This window comes from Nomia melanderi, chromosome 3 (assembly GCF_051020985.1).
Source record: "Nomia melanderi isolate GNS246 chromosome 3, iyNomMela1, whole genome shotgun sequence".
Lineage (NCBI taxonomy): Eukaryota > Metazoa > Arthropoda > Insecta > Hymenoptera > Halictidae > Nomia > Nomia melanderi.
The window spans coordinates 21,598,131-21,621,126 of NC_135001.1; the positions used below are offsets into that span (position 1 = coordinate 21,598,131).

Sequence of the window (22,996 nt, forward strand, 5' to 3'; positions counted from 1 at the left end):
TTGCTATTCGACTAATTAAATCATTTGTTCGCGAGTTAGTCTTCCAAATATGAATATTTCTTATCGAAATGCCGACGTCCGTCTGCAAAGAGTTAATAATGTTAGTATTTCTGATATCAAAGCGAAAACCGTTTAGTTAGTTTATTTAAAGGTAAATTTAACACTTTTCAAGGTTGAGGTAATTGTATAATATATGAAAACCAAAGAAATAAAGTCAAAGTTGACCAAGACGAACTGAGAAAACAGTAATAGTTCTGAGGATTAACAATAGTTTTGTCATGTCAGCAACTCCTACCAATTTTGATAGTAGTCCTATTGAAAATTAACAATGTTATAATATTTCTCAGACCTCTAATTCGCAAAGGGTTAAAATACACACGTTTGATAGGAATATCAATATAGTGAGCGTACAATAATATAGACTGCAAAACAATTTGTTCATATACCAGAGAAATATTGTGAACATGCAAAATGCGGGATGTTGTGCTAATTACGGCGACGCGACACGCCGCTCTCACCGAAACTAATTCGTCGTGGTTACGTTTATTCCCGACGAGAGAAAACTATCCGCGAAACAAGATCAGCCCGCAAAGTGTGACGCGCGGAACTTCCTATTCCCATTTCTTATTTAGGACACACTGCATTCTCTCCTTACGTAACCGTTACGTGTTACAGCAACTCGATCCCTGCGGACGGTTCAGCCCCGGCACAAGGGAAACAGGATCGTCTGATTTCCTGAACCAGAGATCATTAACAGTATCGAGCAATTCTTAACCCTTTGCGGTTTAAACAGTTAACTGTGGAATTTAATTGGGAAAACCTCTCGTTCTGCGCGCAATAAAATAAAATGGAGCGTGTACTCGTCGAAGGACGAATGTAGAGTATATTTCAACCCTTTGCGGACGAAGATTCTTCAGAGGACACGAAACCTTCAGCAGATTCGGCCAAATTACATAATGCTTAAATAATAGAAAAAAAGAAAACTACGCACTGATCCCTTGCTATTTGAGTTACTAAATCATTCCTTCGCAACTCAGTATTCGAACTGAATGATGAAAATTGATCTCGGCGAAGCGTTGACATTCGTTCGCAAAGGGTTAACGCGTTGTATGCCATGGGGGCCACCCCCAATCAAATGGAATTACTGTAAATCAGTCGATTAAACGACGATTATTTAGAAATGTTTCTATATTATAAATAATGCTACCTAATTCGATGTTTAGCTAGATGAATGTGCGATAATAATGCAATTCAATCGAATAATTTAATATTGTATTTTTCCCACTTTATGTATTTTGCTCTATGAAATCGTGCGGCGTTCGACGTGTTAATGAAAGATCAAAGCGAGACAAAGAAGAATTACATGTTTACGTGAAAAAATAAAGAATTCACTGAAAGAGTTAGTATCGTGTCGAGCTTCACGATGACGTGTATACTCGTCACAGTTAACAGGTTAAAGTGTTCCTCGGTTTCTGATCTGGAACTCGCATGCAGGTTACTTAACCCTCAAATGCTCGGTTCTATTTTGACCCAGATTTCGAAAGATTGCGACTAACTTCTCACCTATTTAAGTTTCGCCTCTCTTCTCGATTGATTCTATCAGACTTGACAAGATCAACACGAAATCGATTAGTAACGATTATCAACGACACCATTGTTCACAAATACGTCGGAAACGTCTGCAGTTGGAGGATTAATTGAACCCTCTATGGGCCGAATTTTCGTTCATTATAACAAAATCTATGCAGTACAAAATTAATAGATATCCACATATGAATACGAATTAACAATGTATTCAATAGTTTCAATAATTCCATCGAACGAGTATATTTCGTAACTTTCAAGTTACAATGACGTTAAACTTTCATGCCTGAGCGTATGAAAGTTGAAGTTAACTGATTATTTAATTTTATTCGTCGCTTCGAGTGCGAAATGAAATAAATCAACAAGATGCCAATATAATGATACGTGACGTTAAAGTTACATGACTTGGGAATGTTTGAATCATTAACACGTTAAGCGCCATGTCAGTCACTGGTGACTGACGCTGAATGACTAAAAAACAATCGTAACACACAAGACAGCCGATGTGAAATAAAAATGTTTAAGGCAACTAAGTTGATAATAGTGTAACGCAAACGTTGCAATGGCAAACAATTCATAATTTTTCCTACTTTTCCTTGCTACAAAAGACAAACTCTATGGGAAAACGCTTAAGATTTTCGTGGCGTTTAACGTGTTAAAATTCAATGTTGACGTACGATCGCAAACAGTTATGTCGAATGTGAATTATTATTAAATACACAATTCTTCGATGAACAAATGTGAATTTCCAATGAAACATGTCAATCTTCCATGACGGTAAATTCTTGATTCATCGCGCATGAAATCTCGTAAATAATATCTTTATAAATAATATTATAGACATTCGGAGAATTAAAGGAGTTACGAGCTTTCGAACGAAAGGATCCACACAACTTGTTGGCTCAGTCGAAACATTAAACGCGTTTACGATGAGAGTACTTTTCTCTTTACGGTGAGCGTAAAAACTTGGGCTATGTTCGACTAATTGACTTCGAATTTTGCATGAGGCTTTATAATAAGATTCTACTTTTTTGTCGGTGAACCTAATTTTTAATCCGAATCTCTGCTTTCCATTTATAAGAAAAGTAACTGGACTTTTCCTTATGAAGTTTGAAATTTTTCCTTTAACGTTGTCGCTTCAATTTTCAGAATTGACAGAAGTCGAATAACGCTGAATTATTAATACGATTAACGCAAATAAATTTCATGTTTATTTGGATTATGATGAATTACGAAACATGGTGAGATAAATTTGGTCAAGTTCAAGCTTTTTGTTGGAGTGCTTCAGAATATTGCAACCAACGCAGCTAGAAAGCGTATTTTATATAAAGCTATTACGGTACAAAAAGAATTGAAAATGTAGTCTAATTAAACATAATGTAGTAAGAGAATAATAAACTGACGAGTAACAATGTGCCTCTTAAAGAGAAAGCTCTACTTCCCAGAACAATTCGCAACAATTTCTAAGCGTTAAAATCCAAAATCAACCAATCGAGTGAACAAAAACCAAGGTACAATAGTTCATTCGGAATGATTTATACTGTCAAACTCAATTACGTATTTATCTCCAAAAAAAGGGAACATTCATTTAAATATGCGTTTTTCATTCGTATCGTAAAACCAACGTTTACAATTGTTTCTCGGTTCAGTGGCATTACCGAAAAACATGTGTTAAAACATATACAACGTGTCGAGAAATCAAATCAGCAATAACCCACATTTCACGCACTCGCGCGTTCATTTTATGCAAACGAATCGCGAAACAAAAAACATTAATAAACATCGAGCAAACAGACGAGGCAAAGGGGTCGCGAGTACAGTGGTATTTTTACAGTTCCGACCATGACGAAAAAATCTTCCTCCTCGAAACTTCATTAAACAATGGCCCCCAATGCGAACAATCATTTTTCTCGTGACGCGAATAAAACCATAGAAAGCTCATCTCAAAGGAACACCTCGTAAATACCTTTTCCGAAATATTTAAAAAATGAAATCTTACAATTCTCCTCCAAAGCATTTGGATATATTTAGTTTTCTGGTGCTAGGTTCAAGAATAAACGATGAGAACATATTCGTGCAATTGCATCAATGATAATCAACGTAACATTATTAGCGCTCCAGGTTGTTTTGTAATCTATCAGCAACCGCAACTAATTTTTATAGTATTCCCAGCGAAAATGAGAAATCCTATAACATTTCTTCGATCTTTTATTGTCCTTTAAAAATCCAATACCTAATATTGCATAAATTATTCTTAAATTTCCAAATGTTTCTTTTTTACCTCTTTCATTTATAATAATTTGTGAAATTAATCCAAATTAACTTGCGCTGGAAAGACGTGGTATGCACGAGACGTTTCTGTTGCAAAATTCCCAATTATGTCTTCCACGCATTGACAATCTCGTTGCATTACATCTATTAGATTGTTTCGAAATGTATCACTCTATACAGAATGATTAACAAACGAAATTGGTGTGCATAGCGTAAAACAGGTAAAAACAAAATTCATCGAGACATTGGCAAATCTCTGAATTCATTTCCAGCGCAAGGTCAATACAAAAATAGGGTATGAGAATCGAATAATTTTAGGGTAGTTCCTTCAAAATTCATTAAAATATTCAATATTACAACTGGTGCAATATTGAAGCCCGAGTTCAAAAAATTAACCGAGCAACGTTTACAAAATCCAATACGCGTTTCAATCGGCGTTTCCGTCCAACGTTCGCAAACGCATTCACATTCCAGCTTCCGTGAAACATCGCGCGAGGAACCCCATGTCTTACCTGATGCGAGTGGTAATCTGTGCCAGCGCCGTTAGGGAATCTGTACCGGAAGGGGCTGTGCACGGGGCAATTGACGCGGAACGGGCTCTCGGTGGGTAACCTTGGCGGCGGGTGGGAATGGGGCCCGTAGACGACGCAATCCATCGGCATGGGTCTTCCGGGAGCGTGATCGAGGGGTCGGCAAGTGTAGTTGATGGGCGGCGGGCGCATCGGCGGGTGTTCGATCGGCCGGCAGGCGGTCTGTTCCATGGAGCGGCACGGTGTTTGCTCCATGGACCGGCAGGTCGGCTGCTCGATCGGCCTGCCCGGGTGCTGTTGCTCGTGGAGCCGGTGCTCGAGCATGCGGGACACATGCTCGACGGATCGGCAGCCGTGGTCGTGCATGCGGCCGAAGTGATGGTCGTGCATGTAGCTCGCGTGATCCTTCAGCCGGCACGGGTGCTCTATGGCGCGCATGGCGTGGTGGTGCTCGATGTCGGTCCTCATCGTCGCGGATGGCATCGCGGAGGACGTCGGGTGGTCGACCGCGGACCTGGGCTGCTCGGTGCGTATCTGCTCCTGCAGCGGCCTCCCCATGGCCTCCAGCGACCTGCTGGACTGGTGATGGTCGACGGAGGCCCGCATAGGATCGGCGGACGGCTGCCTGATCACGGAGTCCATCGATCTCATCGACTCCATCGAGCGCATCGCCTCGGTCGAGCGCATGCTGTGCTCGATCGGCCGCATCGGCGACGGCTCGGTCGATCGGCACGCTCTGCTCCAGCATCGCGGTATAGTGTTCGCACCGCCGTCGCCCCCGGTGCCGCTGCCGCCGCCGCCGACTCCGCCGCCGGCGGCGTTCCCACCGGCGGCGACACCATGACCTTGGGCCGGCCAACCAACCGCGTACGGGTCCATCTCCATCGCGTAGGAGACGCGGAACACCTCCGCCGCTCTGCTCCTCTGCGTCCCCCGGTTACAATTCCAGCTGCCACATGGCCCCGCTGCCGTTCGCCGCCGTTGTCCGCGCGTTCATGGCAGACGGCGGCGGAGGTCCTCTCGATCGGACGCTACCGTGGACGATCGCGCGCACTGTTAACACACTCGCGGCCGGCGCCGTTACCGAATCGCGGACACACGCGAGTTTACTCGAACCGGAACCGGGGAACCGGACACCGCGGACTGCGTGAACGAACTGAACGACGGGACGCGCGCGACGGGGAGGCAGACGGAAGGCGAGGCGAGTCGGGGGCGAAGCGCGAACGGCGGCGAGGGAACGGAAACGGAAGCGAGCGTGCTGGCGCGTCCTGTCACTCGAGGATCGCGCGGAGAAAGGAAAAGTTCGAACGAGGAAAGAAGCCGTAAGCGTGCGGGACAGCACTGAGAAGCTGACACATCGCGATGCTGCGCTCCCCAGCACTGAGCCTCGCGGCCTCGACTGCCGCGCAGTTCCTCCACGCAAACCAACCATCCGACCCACTACCCCCGACTATCCACCCACCGCCTAACTATCCGTCCCCTCCACCACCCGTAAACTCCGGCGCCGCGTCTGTCCTCTCTTACGGCAGCGTCGCTACCCCTCGCCACCTGGTAAACCTTTCTCCCTTCCGCCGCCTCTCTTTCCATCCCCCTTTCCCTTTCTCGCTACCACACTGTATCTCCCTCTCTCTCGCCCTCTGTCCTTCTTCATCCCTCTGGACCGCAATGTTCGCCCGCCGTATCCAGTAACGTTCCCCTTCGTCCTTCTGCCAGCCAACCTACTCCTCCGTCCCTCTGCCGCTCCGCTCGCCCCGCGCGTACATCGTCGGTCTACCCGACCGGGTCTCTTCCCCTCGTCCTCGTCCTTTTCCTTCCTCCTGCACCGCGAACAATCTCCGACCTCATCGGCGGAGATACGCTTCTTCGTCGCTTCTTTCCCTATTTAATTCCTGCTCGCCTCCGTCGGGCCGCGTCCGCTCGCCCTTTTGTGCAGCGTCGCGTTGTCGGCACCGACGGTGAACGGTGTTTCTATTTCTCCAGGGATTAGTCGGGAATGATCCCGATACCGGACTCGGTAATCCTATCGGGATGCATTAAGTCGACGCGACCCGACAGGGGAACGGAAGGAACGATCGCGGCCGGCTCGATCGCGACGTTAATGTCTCCGCCGTTTCTTCCATCGACTTTCTTCCCCCTTTTAGCTTTCCTTTCGCCCGTCGAATGTTTGCGGACACCGTATCCGCTCGAGAATGACGAGGCGCCGGGCACGAGCGGTCGGAAATAGAACGGCGGTGCGTGTGGCGCGCATTAAAACCGCGCGAATGAAAAACACGCGATCGATTGTTCCCACGCGGTAGGTGGCTCCCGCGGTGCTGCGTCATCATTGCACACGGTAACCCCGATTTCCAGATACATCGGGAATTGATCTGATAACCGACCAGCCGTGTGCCAACCGGCCGATTATTCTCCTCGAAGTGCGCGAATCCGATTACACCCAGTCGAAATGGCGGGCCATTGTTTCTTTCGAGCAGATAGCGGACAAATAGGCCGCGACGTCTTGCGATCGCGATCGCGGCTTCGCTCCCGTCGCTCGTGAACTGCGACGGTACCCTAATTTCCCGCGACCCGTCCAATCGTACAATGCAACGCGTGTCGCGTTCGATCGAAATTCGCGTTAACCGCGCTGCCGCGGGAATGGAACGAGACTAATTGAATACGATGACTCGAGACAAGCTGCGAAGTATTGTTCCCATTGTCGACGATATCGTATCGCGGTTGCCACCATTGTACGGAAAGAACAGATATTGTTTTAGGACTCCTTTGATCGCTGTGGTCCGCAAGACGATTCCGTCCGAGCGTTTCTTTTCAAATTCGATGAATCGGGTGGATCTCCGGGATTCGAATAAGCGCAGACTTGGAAAAGGAAGTTTCTTATTTAAATTCTTATGAGTTTCCTTGTTGTGGAAGCTTTTAGATACGCTTAGCTGATTTTTATATATTTTAATGCGATCATTAGTTACTAGATTCCGTTATTTTCATTTTCATACCATTACGTGGGAATGTACGAATAAAATTGTTACGTACACGGAAAATCAGAGTGAAATGCAGATTTACTGAAACTAAGTTGTTCAGTTCTCTCCGTGTTATATCCGAAACACCTGTCTCTACCATCTCTTTCAAAGATCGTTAAATTAAACTCTACTTTTATAAAAAGATTTCTTAAATTCATGTTCCTATCTTAACCCTTTATGGGCCGAATTTTTGTTCATTATCATAACAAAATCTGTGCAGTACAAAATTAATAGATATCCACATATGAATACGAATTAACAATGTATTCAATAGTTTCAATAATTTCATCGAACGAATATATTTCGTAACTTTCAAATTACGGTGACGTTAAACTTTCATGCCTAAGCGTATAAAAGTTTAAGTGATTATTTAATTTTATTCAACACTTCGAGTGCAAAATGCAAAAATCAACAAGATGCCAATATACTGATATGTAACTTTAAAGTTACATGAGCCTACAGAGGGTTAAATTACCGCAGCGTGCAAATTTTACACTTCTCGAGACCACCGATTTTTCAAATTCGCACAAATCCCCCTAAGATATCAGTTCTGAGACACTGCGCAAGGGGAAAACTCGAAATTTCGAAACAATCTCAACGTTGGGAAGCCCTTTAAGCAACTGGCCTTGCCCGTTCGAATGAGATATCGTTGCACAATAGCAAAATGGAGTTCGCCGGGCGTACGATATATTTTTCCCAATTCACGGGAAGCTCTCTCAAACAAATGCCATAAATCATAGGGGCTTCGGCGGACTATGCGCAAAGATAATCTTATTCCCACGCGCAGTGTAAGCTCCGACCACTCCGTCTTTTTCAGCCGGGACGTCTTCACATACCTTTCCGCGTATCCGGTTCCTCGGCTCGCGTATCCCTCGCACGGTGAGATTTCTCAACACTTGTTGCCCCGGACCGTCGATCTATCAACGTTTTTCACCTCTATCGGCAGGCCGCTCGATAAAGAACGGCGGAATTTACGTAAGTTACGGTACAGGTGTTTATCCGTCTAAAAGGGAGCACCGCGGAATGATCATTCGAGGCAGGTGCAACGCCTGAAAAAATTACCGATCGAATCGGAATCTCCAATTTCAAGGTGTCGGGATAATCGAGATTTACGAGCACTCGGCCTATAAATATCGTTGATCGCGCGGTCGGTTTTATAATTGAATCGCTCGATTTTTCGCGACACACAGGCGCGAGAGTACAACAGCGTGCGCGCGTGCTACGTGGCTCAATATGGAAACTGCAGTCAAGCGAGGCCGGTAGGGGTAATTCATTCATTATAACCCTGCCGTTGAATTATGCAGCATGCGTCACTCAACGTGAACGCTACAGACACGACGGCAAAGAAAAGGATGATGTTGAATTTTGTTAGCCGGAAATACGATCTCCCGCGCCTCTTCTCGCGGCCATCTTTCGCTGTCGCGATATCGAATCGCTGCAGACCCATTCGCGCGTAGTATGGAGAAAGGATTTTCTTTCAAAACAGTGAATTGTCATCTCGCATTAGCAATCGGCGTATCTTGGTTCCATTCCGTTTTCATTCGCAAAGGAAGCGAACGAATTACAAGATGCTTTCTAAATTTGTGTTTTTTCTCGATTCGTTCCTGTCGTACCAACTTTATGGAATTTGACTGCAGAAAGAATCGAAAATACAATGGATTCGATTGTGACGAGACTTTAACCCCTTGGCGTAATATTCCGCTACTGAGCTAGTGTAACATTTTGCTGTCTATTTGGAAGAAATGCAGCGACATTTTCTGCTTGAAGTGGAAATTTCGTTTGTAGATAATAAGTTGATAATAGCAAAATAGTTTCTTTTGATCCGTGGGTAATGAACAACATTGATTGTTAAATTGGTTTAGAAATCTTCATCGCGAGTCTCACTCGTCATTGCACGGCGAGGGGTTAAGAGCGTCGAAGAACGAATGAATTTAACGTGCTCGTGTTTCCCTCGAAGATCGATTATTTGCATTCTGGGTAGCTTGCAACGTTCAAGAGCGCCTTTGTGAGCAGTCGCTGGTGTCTTCATTAATGGCAATATTCTAACCCCGCACACGAGTTTCCTAAGGATCAACTATTTATGACGCCTTCTGTAAACACTTTCACCGTCGCTAAGGTTATAAGAGAATAACCTAACGCAAATTTAACCCCTACCTCTCTCCTTCATCGCTCACGCGTGGATGGTACATCTCGCGAGGAAAGGTCACGTCACAGTAAAGGGAGCGGAACTTCGAGTTCAATGATCAGAAAAGTTCGTAAACGTCAGACATTAATGTTTTTTAATTATCGCGTGTAATCTCGATCCTCCGTTATAAGCCACGTTAATATTCATACTTCCTGCGTAATAAATATCATTCCGACCACCTTTAACAGTTTTAACCTTAATTGCATTCCTCTGTAGCCAACTTAATTATATCACATCTGCTACAGGCGAAATATTCAGAGTATTTATGAGACTTGCAGAAAATCTCGATCAATTCTTTTCTTCTAATTTCCTGCGATCTTTAGTTTTCGTATTAAACCACTGAGTACGCACACTTCTATTGATGCTGTAACGAATGAGATTTTCTTCATAAAGATCGATCACTGCGAATAATGAAATAGCTTCAATCCATCGAAAATGATTATTTTAGTTCGCCCATTCTATATCTGGCTGAAAAAATATTAACCCTTTGCACTCGAGCGGCGCCTTTCAATCGCCATTTGATTTGACCCAACAAAATGATCAAATTTAGAATTCACTGTCAAATTTTCTATAATGTATCGACGCATGGAACATCGAAATAAAGTAGTTCTGTCACTTAATTTATACAAGGTGTTTGTTTATGTTAGTTGTAAAACGTATCATTGATATTTTATCAGAAAATAATGAATATTTAGAATTCAGTATCAAATTTTATATAATGTATCGATACATGGAACATCGAAATAAACTAGTTCTATCACTTAATTTATACAAGGTATTTCTTTATGTTAGTTGTGAAACATATGATTGATATTTTATCAGAAAATAACGAATATTTGTCGAGAAAAATATTCTCGAGTGCAAAGGGTGAAGGAAAGGAAGAATTGTATCTGTTATCGAGAACCAAGGAACGCATTAGCTCCCGGTATAAACGGATACCGTGATGCGAACTGCCAGAATGGGAAACGTTACCCGCGGCAACGAATAAATTTACAAGGGTCGGTGTCAATGGCGGTTAGCAGAGGAAGCTATTCGCCTGGAGACGTGGGAGAAAAGAGGGACCGCTCACATACGGAAAATGCGGTTCCATGCAAGCTGAGGGAGGGAATCGCGGTTACGCTACTGAAGATTAACGACTCCGGCTGCCATCGATCCCGCAAACTTGAGATTACCCAAAGAGGAATGATAATGAAAGATATACACTACGGCTACCATTTACTCGTAAATAGTTCACCGCTCGACGGAACAGAGGTGACCTTCGTTATACAACATTAACAAGACACCGAGTAATTTATCGTACCGTGACTTTCAGCTACGCAAACCGAATAAAATAAACAATTTGATAGAAACTGAAGATGGAATTCACATTAATATCCTGATAATGGAAACATGACAAAATCGATGAGTTTCTATGCAACCCCGATTATAAACCAATTCATCAAAATTCGCTATGCAGCTATAAATAATTAGGAATGTCCTGTTTAGATAAATATAATATTATCACAACATTGTTTCTTTAATTTCTTCGAGCCTTCATTTCGTTAATTTTCGAAGTACCTCCATGTTGCTTTTGTTAGAAACAAAATGGAGGTGTTAGTACTAACAGTCGATAAAACAGGTTTCTAATCCAGTACTTTCAGTTCGAGATACCTTTAAGACGTCTCTTAGAAACGAAACGTAAGAACTAGAAAGTTGTTCTTAACCCTTTGAACTCTGCAGGCTCCGATACTGCACCAGGAATAATATTAAAAATTTTAATGAATCTTAACGAATCTACCCTACAAGTATTAGATTTCTCACACATCCAAATTCTTCACTAAGAAGGAAAATAAAAGATCTAAGAAATGTTATAGCGTTTCTCATTTTCGTTAGGAATACTATAAAAATTAGTTGCAGTTGCTGGTAGACTACAAAACCATCTGGAGTGTTAAGGGTTAATAACATGCATCAAGCATGGAAGCGACTTGCGTATTCATGAGAAACTCGCTTTTAAAGAGTGCGATCGCTCGTTAACAGAGTAAACGAAAACAATAGGAAAATGGAAAATGGCCCACTTAATGCGCCGTATTAAAAGAGTACAATTGTAGATAGACATCTTGGGTGTACCGAGCGGTGAATCGCGACAGAAAGTAGCGCTTTAAGAAACGCGTTTCGCGTCCCAGTGTTCGCCGCGGAAAGAAAAAACGAACAGAGCGAGGTGAAAGAATCGATATGTGCGCGGCAATTTGTATTGTCTCGGAAAGAATAACGCGACGTGCCCGTCGGGGCGCGGCCTCGCGGAGGGCGTAAAAACGAAAGTGCAAGAAGCAACGTTAACTTCGGGAGCAAATAAGACGAGAAGTTTTTCGGATAGAGATTTTTGCCGCGGAACTATTGAATAGCTTTCTCCGTGGGCGAGATAATTTTCATCATCTCGCGCAATAAAAAAGTCAAACACGCACGAAACTTTCGGGGAACTTTTTAATTCGCAATCTCCCCGAGCTACTTACTTTCTCTACCACCGGGGAAACAAATGAAATTATGCGAAGATCATCTAAGCAGCAAAGAACAACCTCAGTTTTGTATACTTTCGTAATTAGCGCTCCCACTCTACCCTCGCTGACACTTGTCCTTCATTTTTTGTTCAACTTTTCCAAGGCTTCCGTAGTGTCGAAGTAATTATCTAGGTTAACACTAGAACTACTGAGGATTTAATATGATTGATACGTAATGTCTATAAAAATTGTAACAATAGATTATTTTCAGTTTCTTTAGACATTCATTATAGTACTGAAACTATGTATTTCCAAAATCATTTCAAATATCCAATGCTTTTAAGGTATTAATAACTACGAAACACAAATCGAAACCAGTCATTTTGACTGGTAGTTCTAGTGTTAATTTTCGGATTAGCAAAGAGATCACATTTGTCACTCGAATTCCTATAGCAATAACTTATGTATTTTCAATTAATCTGTATGCTTTCTAAAAGATTCGTTAGTTCAAATCACTGGTCATTTACAATTGTAATCGTTGCTACTGAAAAGCTCCTTTCGGAAAGTACTTAGCCGTTAGTCATTAATTCTTAGCGAGCCATTAGGTAACCGCCGGTAGGCAGTGTTAATTTCGGAATAAAAATGACACTGCAGAATTTTTGTATTGCGTGAATCTCGATTGAGCTGGGAATTAATTAATCATCCACCCCGTCGGAGCGTTTCATTATGGATTCACGGCGAGAAACACGGTTCCTACCAGACTCTTTCCACCGAGTGGAATATCCGTTTCGGCGGAACATGTCGGGTGGCTCATCAATGGGCGCGCAGAAATACAAATCGATGCTAATGGCGGACAGCAACAGTGAAGAATGGAATAAACATTCGCAGCCACTTAGTGGGGGTAATCGCGGCGCGTGTTTCGCCTATGAAATTGATAACTCATTTGCGCCGATCCGGGTGTTGAAATTTTCGCGATAGGCGCATTAAAAGATTTATCGCGCATGCATATGTATCTTTCCGCCGAAAATCAATGCGACCAGCGTATGCGTTAATCGAATCATCGCGATTACGATCGGGGAAGCCTGTACGTTCGTTTAAACCGCCGATAGAAAATAATCAATTTGCAGTAACGGATACACGGTTTCTTACGCTGTCGGACGATCCGTGTAATTTTTACTGTATCCAATGGATTCCAATTGAAAAGGGGCTTCGTTTAAACGATTACGTAAATTGTATAAACAGGAAACTTTATTTACCCATTTAGGAAATGACGAGACCTCCACGTTGAGGGATTTAATTAACTTACCTGAAACAAAGAAAACGAAAGAAGAACTTAGTTTCATTTGATAATAATGGAATATAGTAATTATGTTATTATAAAATTCTTGGACATCGTGTGATAAATTTTAATAATGTTATTTCTCTTAATGAGTGTTTCCTTAAAGTATATCCCTTTATTTCAATAAAGAAATTCATTTCTCGGAGTAAGGAAATTCACTGTCCTCTCTCGAAAGTTTCACCCTCGAGAAGAAATAAATTTCTAGATATAAAGACGCTGAGTTTTCACATTCCGCAGCATTTAAATTTGTAATGGAGGCTTCTCCTGTTTTCTAGCAGTTGAAAATATCCGTTAAATGTGCTTTCTTATGAATGTGCGTCAAAAGTAAACGAAAATACTCCGGCTGCATTTTACATAATTGTATCATAACGTTCGTGAGCTTTCATCGGCACAGTAATTTGTTTCTTTTACGGCATTCCTTAATATCTGAATGTCCCAACAAATTATAGCGAGAGAAATATTATTTCTTATTAAATTCCAAATATTCGTCTAGAATAAATGGAATATGAGATAAACTGGAGGTTATATGCATTCGAGCACTCAAAGTTCCTCATTTGAAACAATATTTTGCTTCTCAAAAAATCACTGAAACAATACATAGTATATTACCTATTTAATTTGCCTACTTAATCTGAAATGTAAGAAATAAATGCCTATAGCTCATTCTTACTTCCAGTTGTACATAATAAATATTCACCCGATTTAACACTAGAACTACCGAGCATTTAATACGATTGATATGCAATTCCTATAAGAATTGTAACAATAGATTATTTTCAGTTTCTTCAGACACTCATTATACTACTGAAATGGAACTATTTTCAAAATCATTTCGAATATTCAATGCTTCGAAGATATCAATAATTGCTAAAAAATCGAAACCAGTCATTTTGTCTGCTACGTAGTTCTAGTGTTAAAAATTATTAAAAACACAACAGGTAATTCTCTGAGAAATTACTAGAGATTGATTCAGCAATAGGCAAACTGAATTGTAAATCAATAGAAATCTCAGTAGTAGCACTGTCGGAGTTTCCATAGAAAAATTTCAAAAGGTCAGTTCGACTCTTCGGTAGTTCTGGTGTTGAGTAGGTTTTCACACCATAGAGACTGAAAACTGAGCTGATATAGGTGAATCATTGATCACCAAGCAGCTTATCGTTACATCTTCGAGAACTAGTGTTAACCCTCTGCGGACGGATGTCGGCATTTCGGTGAGATGAAATGTTCAAATTTGGAAAACTAAATCGTGGACAAGTGATCTAATTACTGTAACAGCAAGAGACCAGCACATAGTATTCCCTTCTTATATTAATTAAGCAATTGATGCATAATTTAGCTTCGTATGCTGAAGGTTTTGTATGTTTCGAAGAATCTTCGTCGAACAAACCACATTTCCCAGCCAAAGAAATGAATCGAACTCTGAACGCTTTCCAAGAAAACAATCTCCGAGAATATTACAACTCAATGAATGCAATGAAAATATCAATTAAATCGCGCGTATTCGAATATTATAGTCGCAGAGACGACAAAGACATTTGCATCGGATTTTTCCTCATTCAGAGGACTCTGCGTTATGAATAATGCAATTGTACGGATAAACAACGCGATTTCCGAAATCAATTTCATTCTAATGCTCCCGAGTGCAGCCGAAGCTATCCCGGAGGGTTCGCGTGCCCCAGGAGGAAGCTAATTTTACGAAGCAGAAAGACGGATAAGGACACGCAACGCAGCTGCCCTCCCATTTGTTAGACAGGACTTAAGGGTCGCTTGATATTCAAGGGCAGCCCCGTATCGTGTTTTGATATTCGTTACGCGAGTGCACCTCAGATGCATCATTATATCGTTTCGACGACTCTACGTAAGCCGTCTGCAACAGACCGCGTGTGTGCGCTGACCCGGTCTAGACTGCTAATTTACAACGCGATCAAATTCTCTTCGATATGTACACTGCCGCTAACAAACAGCCCCTATGTTAAATAGCAAAAATTCACCAAATACCGGCGCGATGTTTCTTCGGTCTCTGTACGTTCATATTTTCCCTAGTTTTATTTTCTAATGATCAATATTAGATCTATTCAGCTGTGATTGATTATTGTTTGATTTTTGTTGTTTTTTATTGGAACTATGAAAGTGCATTTGTTGAAATTTCATTCACTGAACAAATGCAATTGATTCGTTTAAGAATTTCACGGAGAAGCAGTTGAATCTTTCGAATAAATATTAAAGTGATTAGAAATGAGTGATTTTGTGCCACCTGGTAGTTCTGTTAATTTACGGAGAAAAATGGATCGAATGGTTGAGTAAGTAATATTGCATATATTATGCAATATTAAAAGTATACATGGTTAGAGATAATTGAATCTGTACTTTTATGTTACCGTTAATCGCGATTTCTTCTCAGCGCTCAGACCTTCCTCAAATGTTCGAAAAATCCGGCAGTTTTTGATCGGAATCAATGTTGCAGACAGTTTTGCTGTTCCGCAACTCTGTTGAAAAGAACTTCCGCTTGAAACGTTTCGAGGGGACGGTAGAAGACAGTAACCCGGCGAAGTCCGGCGAGCGAAAAAGATGCTACGTAACTGGAGGATTTTTGTTAAGTTTGTTGTGTGAAGTGAACCGTTCACGAAGATGCTTGTTTTTGTTCACTTGGGGCGACACTGTTCTTAATGGAAACCTTTATTGTTGCTCACACGAGGCGAAATCTTCCAAAAGAATTCTGATATAAGAAAACGAAAGCTGTCGAACGGTACAAAGGCCGGGTCACTTAAGATTGAAACTTGTACAACTTCTCAGAAAACTATACGTTCGTCTATATAAATCGAGAAAATTGTAGCCTCGAAACTAGAGCATTGCAATGCCTATTTGCCTAATTGCACGAATCAAAATCGACTGAAGCTATTACCGAATAATGTTTAAAAAGTTCAGTATCCGTCAAATTGGCGGGTTCCGTGAATCTAGTGTCAATGAAAGAATTCAAGAGTCACGATGTAAATATTCTCTTATCAAAACTACTTAGTTACATTTGTAATTTATATAATTAGATGTTTCTATGCGTATCGCAATAACATCGCATCAATCAGAATTGACATAAACCTTCACCGAATAATGCCAATCAAAATTAATATTCGTCGAATCGACGGGTTTCCATAAATCTGGTGCTAATTATAACCCCCGAATTTCAATCGTGTATAGATAATGTAGATAAATGGACTATTGTCTAAAATTGTTTGCCGAGAAAAAAGGATGCGGTTCGAAACGGTAAAATGTGCGTTATTGAATTGCGCAATTGAAACTAATATTCCCATTAAATATTATGGTTCGACTGACCAACGATGCTCGGCTCCATGTAAAACGATCGAGTCAATATTGTTCGAATCGCAATATTCGTGGCTTAACGCGATTCGGTCATTTTACATTATATACAACAAGCGAGCTGTTTCTGTCGTCACCGGTAACGCTCGCTACAATTAGCTGCTGTGATTTACACTTGGAGTTTATTGATACTGTTGAGATACTGATTCATGAGACAACTTCCTACCACCAACGAATTGAAGTTGTAGCAATTAGAGTAGGGATACACGTACTCTAATGTAACGATAATGCGGAATTTTTAGTCTATCGTTTAATTGCTAATTCTACGTTCATGTAACATTTTAGATATATATAACACAAATCCAAAGTAACAATTACAAAATCTAATTCCTTATTCTCTTCCGAAAGTTATTAGTAGTTTTATTGTTATATTAGTATATGTTATATTAGTAGTTTAGTAGTAAGTTTTTAGTAGCTGAAATTTATCCGGCGTTCAATGTGTTAAAAATCATTCTCTCCCCCACAAGCATTCTTACCGACACTTCCAACAAATTCTCAAACACACCCCACTCTCACCACCACGCACTCATCCTCGCTTACGCATCCTTCGGAAAAAACCCAGCAACCCTTGGGCCTGAATGAGTCCCTTTCTCTTTTATGGCCCTCGGAACACTCGCTTTCCCGGGGGGAAAGTATTCATATTCAGATGAAAGTATCTCAATCGAATAGCACTTGGTAACCTAATAAAAGCGAAGTAACGTGAAAAGTATAATTCTGTCATTTAGCGACGAATTCTGCGCTTTATGAAATTTCGTTCAACAGCAACGAAAATATCGCGGTCTGTAAAGTTCTATCAATCGTTTAATTTATACATTTATTTAGTTCATGAAAAGTTCAATTTAATTAGTTTCATCGGAGTGATATTGAACTGCAAATAATGTTCCTCGAAACAAACATCGCGTAAACAGCACTGCAAACATGGGCGAAAGTTTTCTCGTTTCTAGAGCGGCGCATTAATTCAATTCGACTTTGTTATGCGATGCGGAGAGAGTAGCATCGCCGGATATTTATAAAATTAAAAAAACTAGTAACACTAAAAATGCGTCATTTGTCGCGATACACGAGTATATCTTTCCATGGCGTTGAATGATACCTTTCATCGCCTCAACTGAGAATTAAGGAAGTATCATTTCAGTTTCAAAAATTTGACCCGTAAACCCAGAAACGCGCGGAAAAGTGAATAAAAATCCTCGGTCGCCATGTTTGCATTATAAATTATAATGCCAGGAAAGTAGCGTAAGTACAGGGGACATTGTATGCAAAGTTTTAATTCGACCGGGTCTCTTATCACCGAAGCCCGTGATTATGAAACACATAATGCTCAGCGCGAAATTTCATTTCTGTAACCTGCATTTCTAAATGAACGTAAATATATTCGTGAATAATTTCGTCTGTTCCGCGGCATAAGCGAAAATTATTGAAGTTTTTATTAATTCACTTTGGACTGCGCATCGCAAACATTAATACAGCTCTCGCAGTATAATAATCGCAGCTGCGTAAGTAGCTTTTCAGGTGAATCGAACGATATAAAAACATAAATTGTGTTCATCGCTAGATTATATACACGTGCATCGGGAAATTATATATTATATCAGAAGAACACGTATCGTTTCGACAAAAAGAGCGGTCGCTGTTCGTACGGGCGCCGCGAAACGCGCAAAAACGAGGAACGCCGCGGGGCGTTCGATATAATTCGATATCTTTTTCTCCTCTTGCCAGCTGTCAATCCAAGAAACGAGACGGTCTAACCTAATTATGCCATTCATCCTATAAAAAATTCCGGTTGCAAGTGAAACGTACGATAAAGTCGCGGGCAACAGAAATATTTTGGCATTCGTTCAACGTCAAGCGCCAACTCATTTACGTTCGGAATGAATCGCGGCTTTCGATGAAATACAATTCCGAGCATTCACAGATAAGATTACAAATTGGAACGAATGACTCCTTTGTGCGATTCGTTCGATTAGCAGTTTCGGGACCACTGAGTTTCGTACAATGCAACGGTAACGATCGCGAAATGTTTATTGTCTCGTAAAGTGAGGTTATGTGCAACCGAAGCCGCCATTGAAACGGAACGCCTCCACTCTTTACATTTCGAATAACGTTTTCACGCTGCGAATTAATGAAGATCATTCGTTTCGCGTGCAACATTTATAAATGGAAACTTAACCCTTTGCACTCGAAGGTTTTTCACTAGAAATATTCAATATTCTTCGAGGAGATACAAATCGCACATTTAAAGGAAACGAATAACATTCATGTTTCTCGAATTCAGTTTAAAATTTTTGTCACGAGTCTGACACGTAATTGTAGGTCAAGGGGTTAACGAGGAAACATATATAAATTAAGACATCATACAAAGCTTAATATTATATATGAGACCTTATAATTTTGCAAATCAAATCAAGTGGCGAGAGTCACCTCTCGAGTGCAAAGGGTTAACACTAGGTTTACGGAACGCGACAATTTCACGCAGATTGAATTTTATGAACATTATTTGGTAAATGTTTCAATCGGTTTTCGTTGATCCAATCGCTATTGTCTATTTCTACAATTTCCAAAATCTAAATGAAAGAAAAGCAACTTTCCCAAGGACAATAGAATAAATGCCCGTGAACCTAGTGTTAAATTGGAAACGATCATTTCTATAAACGCGTCGCGCGTAAGATTGTACGGTGAGAGTTTGAATAAAATATCCCGCGCTCCTCCGAGCGTGAAATATTATAAAACAAATCTCACCGTACGCGCGCGATATATTTCGGGGACAGGCACGCTGAACTGCCTAGTAGGATGAATTGGCAAAAGGATGGCATAGTTTTGTTTTCATTAACGATTTATGACGTATATCTGCTCACACGGTTTACCCCGCGGCCCTTCGTTCCTCCGCCGTATAAGCCATTGTGAAATACGTTTATTAAATGCGGCCATATATAACCGACACAGGCGTGCATAGATACTACGTTCCCTTAATTGTGAGTAATGCGTGCATGTAAATGTTAAGCATTAATCCCGACTCTGTTATAATGTATTAGTTTAGGCCGCCATTTCGCGGCGAGTATTCATTTTCTGTTCTACAATCCAACTAATTTCAACCGAAATCTTAGAACTGTGAACGTTCACAGACGCATTCAGCAATAGAATTACGTAAACATCAAGTCGATGTTATGCAATCTAATACAAAATCCTTACATCGTTGGCTTTCGAAACGCTAATAGACCAAGTATCACCAAGAGCAGCCAACTTCCGTTCAATTTCAATCTCCGCGAATTACTTTAACCCCTTGGCCTATGATTTCTTTCTCAACTCTGATCGATACAGATACTTTGTCATTAATAATTTATTGGAAAAAGAGAAAAATTCTAAGCATACGTTATGCCTATATTTCCTTTTAAGTATAGTAGATGATTCCAGAGGAATAATATTTACTTTGAATTCGAATGAACTGAGTAATATATATATTTGTTGAATCATGTAGAAATTCTTCACCACGAGTCACACTCGTTGTTGTAGGGCAAGGGGTTAATTATAAAATCATAACCGTGAACCATCCGTACCATCGAGTAACAAACTAAACCTAAGAAGCTCGAACCGCAGTCACCGAAACGACGCAATTACCTCGACGTTACCGATACCCCTTGATACACCGTGTACGCATAGCAGCTCAAGTGGCAGACGCTGTACCTGTTGGCTCGCAGCCAGCCAACCAACAGATCGTTAATTCGATACCGCGTACATACGGTAATGAAACGTTCCAATTACCTTGACGTTCTGCCGGCGGTACTCCTTGGTGTGAGCCAAGTAATACTTATAAACGTGGGACGGCAAGGACCTCTTGGTCTCCTCGCCGATCCATCTCTCGGGCGTTTCGAGTGCCGGCGGTTTCGGTAGCCGCGAGCCGCCCGGCGAACGCTGACCGAGCGATCCGCCGGGCGAGCCTAGTCTAGCCGCGCTGACCGACTTGCTAAGGTGGTGCCCGGAGGACGAGCTGGGCGGCGGGTGCGTGTGGTAATACGGATTGGACGGCGGCCGCCTGTCAATGATATCGGCATGCCGGCGCGGCGACGGCGTGTCCGCGGAACGCTGCCGTCGCGGCCGTTCCTCTTGCGACTGCTGCGACTGCTGCGACTGCTGCGACTGCTGCTGCTGCTGGCCCGGTTCCGGGAAAGATGGGCGCACGTAGGACGCGGCGTATCGCACGGTGCACTGCTGCAACGTCAGCACCGGCCTCTGGCAGATTCTGCACGGCGGGTACACTTGCGGGTTCCACGAGTGGTAACAGCATCCCGGCGACCTGGAGCCAAGCGGGTCCCTGGTCGCAGGGTGGTTCATGACGAACTTCACATCGCATCAAGAACCGTCGCGTTCCTCTTCCAACGGGCCACCTACGCACGCCACCTTGCGCGTACCCCGCCTGACGCTACATCGTCGTTTCGCTGGTTGATCCCTTGCCCTGCACCGTGTACCTTTCACGTTTCAATAAACACTGTTCACTCACATCGCGGAGAGGGTGTCGACTCGTTCAACGGTTGGACGCATTTTTCGGGTCGCGCAGCCTTTGGAGAGGGATGATGAGGTTAGTGATAGAGAATGTCTGGAATGACCTTTTGTTCTTGGTTTCGTTTAACGGGACGCATTTTTTGGAAGTTACGCAACCTTTGGAAGTAATGAGTTTTAGGGGAGCTGAAGAGTGTTTTGGGTTGCAGATTTTGAAAGGGTTGTTTAGAGCTGAGGAAACGAGGTGTTGTTTCATGTGGATTTCTGATGGAGTTATGATGTTCTTGATGGTTTCGTTTAATGGGACGCATTTTTTGGAAGTTACGCAACCTTTGGAAGTGATGAGTTTTAGGGGAGCTGAAGAGTGTTTTGGGGTTGCAGATTTTGAAAGGGGTTGTTTAGAGCTGAGGAAACGAGGTGTTGTTTTATGTGGATTTCTGATGGGGTTATGATGTTTGTTTTATCGACGGCGAGGAGAGGGTTACGCGGCTGTTCTGGGATTCCGAGAGTAGAAGTCTGTTATCGCGTGCACAAAGAGGAGTTTACAGGCGTATGAGGACTAACGAAAATTACACGACGCCATATTCGTCGTCTGGAGAGTAATTCGCACCTGACATGGGACACGGAAGTTTACTTTTGAAGAAACTAATGTTGGAAGAGCTACCTGCTCTGGGGGATTCCGCGAGATAAGCGTGACGTAATAATAATCCGCGAATTGTTAGAAGAGTTGGATTTTTACTTGAGCTTTGAAATATGTTTCGTGCACCTCTGGAGTTCTACTCTGCCTTGGGTTCCAGTGAATTCGAAGTGTTCCTGAGAAATGAATTGCTCATCGATCGAACCGTTGGAAATTAAAGGAGACCAAGCCGCAAACTCGTCTTCTCGCGACGGCAGGTAATTAAATTCTCCACGCGCGAATCTTCCGGAGTTTAAGAAGTATTCTTTCGTGTTTAAGAGACGGATGTACGAATCATCGCGAGACATTGAATTCTACACTCGACAACTTCCGGACAATAGAAACAACTACGATTCTTACGAGGAAATTATCTGAATTCACGATTCGAGATTTTCATAACAATACGTTGAACCTGTTGTCCAACGTTCCTAATATATTCCCACCGAAGTTAGCGTACAGTTGAAGAATTCCACTGAATGGAATTCTGCCAGAGGAGGATCGAGGTGAGTCGATCGTGAGAGGATCGAGGATCCAAATTTAATCAGCAGTTCGATACGATCGCCCTTGTTACGAGATGACTCTAGAGCTATGTTTTCTTTGTAGTTTTTACCCTTTGAACTCTGTAGGCTCCAATATTGCACCAGTTGTAATATTAACACTGGAACTACCGTACCAGTCGAAATGACTGGTTTCGATTTTTTAGCAATTATTGATATCTTTCGAATATTCGAAATGATTTTGAAAACAGTTTCATTTCAGTACTATAACGAATGTCTGCAGAAACTGAAAATAATTTATTCTTACAATTTTTATAGGAATTGCGTATTAATCGTATTAAGTGCTCGGTAGTTCTAGTGTTAAATATTTTAATAAATCTTAAAGAAACTACCCTAAAATTATTCTATTTCCCACACATCCAAATTTTCCATTGAGAAGGAAAATAAAAGATCGAAGAAATGTTACAGCATTCCTCATTTTCGCTAGGAATACGATAAAAATTAGTTGCTGATAGATTACAAAACAACCTAGAGTGCTAAGGCTTAAACGTCGCTCGCATGTT

General features: G+C 41.9%; 1 protein-coding gene across 9 annotated transcripts in view; it reads right to left on the reverse strand.

Annotated features, from left to right (window-relative positions):
- CASK (peripheral plasma membrane protein CASK) overlaps positions 1-22,996 on the reverse strand; it is a 296,314-nt gene that overhangs the window by 204,957 nt on the left and 68,361 nt on the right. Inside the window, exon 1 of one of the 9 annotated variants that reach the window (XM_076365994.1) lies at positions 4,368-5,820. The exons of the other annotated variants lie outside the window; for them this stretch is intronic. Coding sequence (XP_076222109.1) covers positions 4,368-5,270 — 903 coding nt within the window. The 5' untranslated portion in view covers positions 5,271-5,820. Of the gene's footprint in view, positions 1-4,367; positions 5,821-22,996 lie in introns of those variants that run through there. 9 annotated transcript variants of the gene reach the window in all.